The sequence below is a fragment of the Platichthys flesus genome, chromosome 11 (genome assembly GCF_949316205.1).
Source record: "Platichthys flesus chromosome 11, fPlaFle2.1, whole genome shotgun sequence".
NCBI lineage: Eukaryota > Metazoa > Chordata > Actinopteri > Pleuronectiformes > Pleuronectidae > Platichthys > Platichthys flesus.
The window spans coordinates 8,675,081-8,683,152 of record NC_084955.1 but is presented as its reverse complement, the minus strand read 5'-3'; the positions used below and the strand labels follow the sequence as shown (position 1 = coordinate 8,683,152).

At 42.1% G+C, this 8,072-nt stretch overlaps 1 protein-coding gene across 1 annotated transcript in view; it reads left to right on the top strand.

Annotated features, from left to right (window-relative positions):
* Positions 1-374: 374 nt before the first annotated feature.
* The window catches only part of LOC133964720 (oxysterol-binding protein-related protein 10-like), a 30,370-nt gene continuing 22,672 nt past the window's right edge, over positions 375-8,072 (top strand). Inside the window, exons 1-4 of the mRNA XM_062398951.1 lie at positions 375-387; positions 765-1,026; positions 5,669-5,847; positions 6,440-6,519. Coding sequence (XP_062254935.1) covers positions 375-387; positions 765-1,026; positions 5,669-5,847; positions 6,440-6,519 — 534 coding nt within the window. The remainder of the gene's footprint in view (positions 388-764; positions 1,027-5,668; positions 5,848-6,439; positions 6,520-8,072) is intronic.

Sequence of the window (8,072 nt, the reverse complement as noted above, 5' to 3'; positions counted from 1 at the left end):
TTTTAGACATGCAGTATTGACGTGGCTTACTTGTGACCCAGATATGGCAAACAGGAGCAGCCCGCATGTGGACCGGATGACAGTGGGGGCCAAATCTTGACCAAAACAGTTTTCTTGTGTGGGGACGTCATTTAGTCAATCCCTCCTACTTCCGCTCAAGGCTTCGTTATGCAACTCTTCCCATCAAAAAGTGTATTTCTCACACTGATAACATCAACTGTAAGTCACTGTTCTATCCTCCAAACCAGTGTGTTTTAGAATTGAGATAAAAATACTATATATAAGTATGGTCCCAAAAAAATTAATAGGACAGGGCATCTATAACTGTGACGTTTCTAGAACAATTGTGTCTGTAGCATTACTGAGGGGCAACCATGCTGCCAGCTTGTGATGTTGTGTGAGCTTTTACTGCATTATTGATTCCCAGTGGCTGGAAGAAGGGGGAGTATCCCCTGTTGGGGGGCGTGGGGGGGGGGGGGGTAGAGTGACCAACCCGGGATTTCCAAAATATATACGCAATAACGTCAGGGAGCGAGCGAGAGCGAGAGAGAGAGAGAGAGAGAGAGAGAGAGAGAGAGAGAGAGAGAGAGAGAGAGAGAGAGAGAGAGAGAGAGAGCACCGCAGTAAATTGGTCGGAATATCCCTCTGTGTAAACAGTGGGATGGAGTAAAGCACCACCCACTCTATCACTGCTGCATCACTTTGTCCAAACCTGCGATATCAGCCTTCACACACCTCGCTCCCCTGGCTCCGCTTTGCCTCAGGTTCATCGCACTTCTCCGACTGGCGACGAGTCCCGAGCAGCAGCATGAACCGCTCGGCGCGTCACGACAGCCCCGCTCGCAGCCCCTGCAGGAGGCAGGAGCCGCCGCACAGCCCGGACGCCGCTCCGCTCCGAGCGGGCTCCAGGACCGGGGACAGCGGCGCAGGGTCTGGCCCCTCGCACCACGGGACAACCCGCAGCAAGCGGCACCTGGAGGGCGTCCTGAGGAAGTACACCAACCTGCTCCACGGCTGGCAGAGCAGGTACGTGTTTGACATTGTTTTGAACGATGTACTCATCCTGTTTGTATAATGTTCCGGTCGGGTCTGGGTGCATGGCATCCACTTCTATCTAGTTTAAAACCATGGCACTACAAGTATCCCGACTCAAACCTGACTTGACTATGTCTTTCTGGTTACTATCGACTGCTGTAAGGATCCCTCTCAGGATTATGTGTCCATTCCCCTTAAAAGTCTGTAGGGAATAGGAAATCTTTATTTATAAATAAATATATATATAAAACCCTGATTGTCCGCCTATGGTTCAGTAAACATTACATTACATAGAGAGTGGAGCAGTCTAACAGTAAACCTTTTTTGTTTTACTTAAAGGTTGAGAGTTACCCCCAGAACTTCATCAGTTTATTTGGTGTCCATCATTGACCTAGGGTCGCATCACAACCATCTCGGGCCATTGGTTCTATTAAATCTGTGGAGCGGGTCCAGAACATCTGCACTCATTTATCTGTATGTGCACCTTTCCCTTTCATCCAGCTTCAATCTGTGATGATGTCACAGTGAGAGGAGATGTGGGGGTGGAAGTCCCAGAAATGCTGTATGAGTCATCCAGGCTCAGGAAAGCCCTGCGCCCCTCTCCTGCATCCCAACACCCTCTCCTCCTCCTCCTCCTCCCTCTTTAACCGCTGACCCTCTCACTCTCCGTCCCAGTGAGTTGATAGGAAGAGCATCTCATCTCGAATGAGCTCCATGATCAGGGTGTGCGGTGTGTTTACCTTTCCACACCCTGTCTTTTCCACCCACGTATACACACACACTTGAATTTTATTCAGAAATAACAAGATTAATTTATTGTGTGTGTGTTTGTGTGTGTGTGTGTGCGCGTGCATGGGTGCACATGTCTATCTAAAGTTATGAAGGCCAATTTTGGCTGGTTCTCATAAATTCATTGGGCTGTTAGAGGGTTAAGACTTGGTTTTAGGGTTAGGTTTAGAATAAGGATAAGGTTAGCGTTAGGGTTAGAGTTAGGCATTTAGTTGTGATGGTTAAGGTTATGATAAGGGGCCAGGGAATGCATTATGTCAATGAGCGTCCTCACAACTATAGAGAGACGTGCATGTGTGTGTGTGTGTATGTGTGTGTGTGTTTGTGTTTTTGTGTGTCAGCAAGTTGTGCTCTGTGTTTTAATATGGTATGCAATGCTTCATTGTTCACAAAGTCCTGATCTAAGCTTTCATCTTGCATTCTGACAGAGATGATCTAGGAGACAGGAGACGCACTGAAGCAACCGTATCATGTTTGCATCATCACACTGATTTTGATTTTATAATTATTCTCAGACTGTCAGAGGGATTTAGTTGTCGTTGTCTGATCTGACAAGAAGATAAACAAGAGAGTTACAGCGGCATTAAGTCCGGCTGCAAAAGACACCTTCTTGATTAATATTATAGGCTATTATTATATTTTTGATAGGTGTTTCATATACATAAAGAAACATGATCTCTGTTAAGACATTTAAGAACATATACATACATGACAACCTAATCAGAAAATCATCACACCAAAAAAAATATTAACCTTTATCTGCAGATTGAAAATGTGTGCCTCCAGCATTTCACTGCCTGTCCTCCTGTCTCACAGGGTGAAAGGGATGTGGAGTGAAGTCTGTGTTCTCTCTGTCCTGTCCCTCCATATTCTTCTCCTCTCCTCTTTGTCTTTATCCAACTCATTCTGACTGCAATGGTGTAAAAATGGCTTCTAATCAAGTCACAATGACAGAGGCCGGGAGAACTCAACGCACTGCAAATAGAAAGAAAACACAAAGCATAGAACCGCAGCCAGCTTTCCCACTTTTTTTTAACGCATTTCCGCTGTTGTTTTTCCCAATTTGCAGCACGTTTGTTTATTAACTGGGATGATGATAACTGCTGTGGAAGACACTGAAAAATTATGTTGTCCTGTTGGCTAGGATAAGTCACATCTTGATTTTTTGCCATGTTCCCTGCTGCATGTAGCAAAAAGAAAGGTGATGTGAGTTGGACTTGATGCTCCTCTGTAAACTACACAGCCACATGACACATCACAGCGGCGGAGGGGAAGAAACAGATTGCAGTGTGAAAACAGGCTTAAATTATTCATAGTGGTCTCTTTCTTCTTATTGCTGGATTTCCTTGTCTTCCATTAACACTTGGTGGTTTTTCCCCCTCTATCCTCGCAGCACCCTCTCCTTCCTCTTTCTCTCTCTCCCTGATCCCCGCTCCTGTCCCTCCCTCCATCAGTGGGTCTCATCTGTGCTTAGAGATACCGCTCCCATACTAAAAGACTCCAGGGTAAAATCATTCAAGCCTCAGTAGCTTGCATATGAGCTCCAGTGTCACACGGAGTAACGTTTGTGCTTTTTTCTAATCACGAGTGATGAATACTGACTTGTTTTGAGACACCCCCCATTGCACAGGATGTTGCAATGATGAGCTGTAATGTCCCACTCCTTCATGGTGCTTCTGAAGTTAAAGATAAATATGAATACCTTATTGTTAAGTTTAGTTCAATGTTCTTTGCCTCATCATGGAAAAAGTTATCAAACGACTGAACAGGTAACAATACAAAAACAAATCTAGCTTCAGCACAAAAACACAGAGTCATTTCAAAATATCTGTGAGCCAGTCGTCTGAGAACTGTTGTTTTTTTATGATACTGTTAGGTCTTCAACGTACTATGTGCCTGGAGATAATATATGAATGTTTGCATGTTTTGGAAATACATCTGTCTGTCAAACAGTTGCAGTGGTTTGGTTTTTCTTTTTTAAATTATTTATTGATTAATTATTAGATGTCTTCTTATTTTTCTTTTCCCAAGAGCGTCTCTTAAGCGTAGTGATGTAAAAATGCAGACTACAGTGTGTATATAATATTCTGTGGGTAATACTAATATGAGTGACGAGAAAAAGGGATATTTTCTATTTCATTCCATAGAAAATGACAAATAAATGACAAATTTACAACTACAGTAAAAGATTTTGGGTCGAGAGGTTTACGTTGTCAGTTTGTTTCTTAGTTTTGGGATCTCATTAAAATCCCACTGCTAAACTCTGAGGTCTCTTTTAACATCATCTCCCGGGGAGTTTTAAGTGCAGTTCAGATGCATAATGAGACTCTGTCGTAGTAAAGCAGGAACTGCACAAGCAAACTTAATGAAAGTCTTTTTAATGTTCTTAGTAAATCCGGCCCTTAGAGTCTCCAGCCATGTTAGCCGTTCTGTGCAACTGTGTGGAGGCACAGCTGTGCTTCGAGCTAAATGCTAACATCAGCATTCTAACATGCTCATGGCGACAATGTTAATGTGCAGATGTTAACCACTATGTTAGTGGACTAACATATGCTATTTAGAGCCATCAGGAATGTCATTAACTTTGCAGTTGTTTGGTCATAAAACAATGTGCATTTGCTCACTTGATGAAATAACCAACGTTATTAAAAATCCGTCTGTCGAGAACATAAATGTCTGAACTAAATGTCAGTCAATCCATCTATTAGTGTCATTTAGCTCTTGGTACAACTAGTGTAAAGTAATTGAGGACTCAGATGCAGAGAATGCACAAAAAAGGTGCAACTAAACAAAGAACCCACAGGGAAAAAAATTCTTGGGCCAGATTTGGCCCACACACTGCTGTCACCTGGCCCACGTAGGGCATGGTATGATGGAGCTTTGGGAGTCGGCTCCTGTTTGGTGCCACATGGGCCACTTTATGCTCACATCCGGATCACACCTTGCCTATCAGTGCTGCTTGCTTGCCAAAAAAAGGCCCACATTTGTTTTCAGATAGTTAGGCCACATTTGCCATTTTACAAGTGGGCAACTTTCGGCTCACATCCATTTTCTCCTGGCCACAAGAAGACCAGAAGTGCTGCATCATTGCCTGAAGACGCCCACATCCATATGCTATCAGGGAAGCATCTTTACTGGAGAACTAATAAATCATGCTGCATCTGATTAGTCTAATGCAGCCAAAAAAACTGGTTATCAGGCAACAGTCCAGCCACAACATAGCAATGATGGGAAGAACCATAGACTGAATATAAAGAGTGAAAAACACATGAAAGCATGTGACCATCTGGCATAAAAACACTGGAACTATATATGGCATCCTCTTGAAGGATCAAGCACAGGAAGTGGGTGAAAGGGAATTTCTCCATTTCTCCTCCTGAAACAATATTTTGTTGCATACAACTTTAAAATAGAATCCAATTCTGTTTTCCAAAAATAATTATTTTAACTTTTTTATAAACTGTTTAATAAGTGTATTAATAGAAGTCACGATACAGTTGAATGCTTTCCCATCTCTCATTTATTTTCACTTTTGGCAAATATCGTCTTTTTCTGCTCCTGAACTAATCATTTATGATTGAATATACTTTAATAATTCTATCAGCACCTGCATCTGGATAAAAAATCTTAATCCAGTGTATTGGTTTCAGTCCTAATTCAAAACCTTCAAGCTGAATGTCTTTTTGACATCAAGTGGAGGGTCTACCTTTCAAATGTCAATACATTAAGGGATTTTCACATTGTGACAGTAACATCTTAATCTTTTCTGCCCCTCCCCATCCCAGGTTCCTTTTCTCAGTTGTTCTCCTCATCTCTCTCTCTCTTTCCCTTGTATCTCCTACAGATATTTTGTACTGGACCCAGATGTTGGTCAACTCCAATATTATTTAAATGAACTTAGTAAGAGCCAGCGGCCTCCCCGTGGTTGTCTTCCTCTCCTCGGGGCAATGGTGGTCTCTAGCAACGAGTTTCCCTACATGTTTACTATTCAGGCCACCACTGGGGATTTTTACAAACTCAGAGGTGAGGGACTTTATGTCTTGTGCAATAAGAAACATAGTGAATACGTTTTGCCAAAGTACTTTCATTGTCAAAAGGGCCTTTTGCCTGTTTTGAAGAGTTTTAACTGACCTGGGAGTTCTTAATCCTTCTTCATTGTGTAACCAGTATCTGAAGCACCACTGTTTTAATGCAGATTTATTTTCAGTCTGACAAGCTGCTAATTCTCACAAGATTACGATCGCACCTTCCGCTTCACCCTTTCAATTCTCTGAACAGTTAACACTGCTGATTAACACTGTGCACAAGGAAGTACTGAAATATAAAACTCACACACCCACACGATAAATAACAGAGATATTTACAGAGCTCCATATGTCAGGCTTTAGAGACACTATACCAGTACGATCAATTAATTGCTGGGTATTTTCATGGAATTAGTTATTAGACGATGACTAGGAGAATTTAAGAATTCTCCATTAACCGGCATGAGTAGCTGTCAATGCAGTAACTGACACAACCTTTGATGTGTAGGTTGTTTTCTCACTCAAGTACAGACTGTTTTCTCATTACTGCAGGACAAACCCACATTGATTCTTTGTTCTGTAATTGATAGCACCGGACGCCAAGCAACAAGAGTTATGGATGACTCAGCTACAGTTGTGTTCCAGACGGCACTCTGACAGCAGCGCCAAGGTACACGCTCACAAACACACACTCACACACACACTGTAACAAGGCCCAACTACAGAGACTCACAATGATGTAATCACCTCAAGACTCTTGATGACATCGATCTTGAGACTTTAGACATCTATATCACTCTTCTTCTCTGCCTCCTAATTGCATTACAACCATTTGAAATGTACAGATAAGTGCTTGGCCAGACAGCCAGGTTTGGTTACTGCATGTAATGGAGCCAGAATGTTTTTCCATCCACTCGGCTGCTTTACTCTTCTGGTCCAAAACAGCTGGACCAGCAGCTGGCGATACTGCTCGTGGTTTGTGTTCCGCATTTTGCGGAGCGAGGTACATTAAAGGTAAAGTTGGCTGTGAGGAATGACTGGACCAATCACAGTTTCCTGTCTTTAACATCCTGTGTGATGTCATCAATCTGTAGGTGTCATGAACTGCCTTCAGGAAACAACAGTACAATGGCGTCAAAACTGGTAGTATAAAAACACTGTCTTTGGTAAAACTTCGAAACAGACAAAACACTTTGAATACTGCAGTATCTCTTTAATAAGGAGTTATGAAACAATGCATCTAATCTTTTCTTAACCAGATTTTTAACTTATGCTGAATCCAAGAATCCATTATTGTGGCCTTTGGTAGCCTCCTCCAAACCATTTCAAACAATGCAGTTTAAACAATAAAAACAAAAACTTGGTTGGTACCACAAACTGAATATGCTGCTGTTAGAGCAACGTCAGTAGTTTGGCTAAAAACTTAAAGATTGTTATAGCTGTAGACCCTTGAGAAAACACTTTTCAGTGCACACATGTTAGTGCATGAAAAAACATAAAGAGAATTTGCATAGGTTCTAGTTGAATGAGACTGAGGGTGTTCTACAGGACGTCTTAGCTTCATAGGAATCACATTTTCAACAATAAGAACAACAAGAAAAAGAGATACAATTTCATAGTAGTTGAAAAAATGAAGATAGCCTCCAAATAAAGAAGATCAACCTTCAAAGGAACATTAAATTGCAACTTAATTCATTTTAAGTTTGCATTACCTGCTTACACCAGAACAAGTCATTTGAGTGGGATAGGGTATAGCTTGGTTATGAAATCTTCAATGGATGTGTGTAGAATTTGTCTGACTGGGGATCAGAGGTGTTGGTGTGTACATAACATTACATGTCATTTTGAGGACGATTTTATCCAAAGCGACTTACAATTAGGGCAGTTTACATCTATTAGGGGCCATTTTAGGGTTAGAGTTACAGTTTCTGTGACGGGGATAAAGTTAGTGGGAGCAGTTGTGTAGTCACAGTTACGACTTCATTATAGCTCACCACACACACACGCACACACACACAGACACACACACACACACACACACACACACACACACACACACACACATACACACACACACACATACACACAGAGCAGACTCCCATGAGTCTGCTCTGCAGTAGCAGTGTCAGTAGTAATTACCTCCTGCGGTCATCATCTTTCTTTCACAGACTCGTCTCTTTTCCTTTGTTCCCCCTTTCTTCACCGTTCAGCAGTCGGTAAACA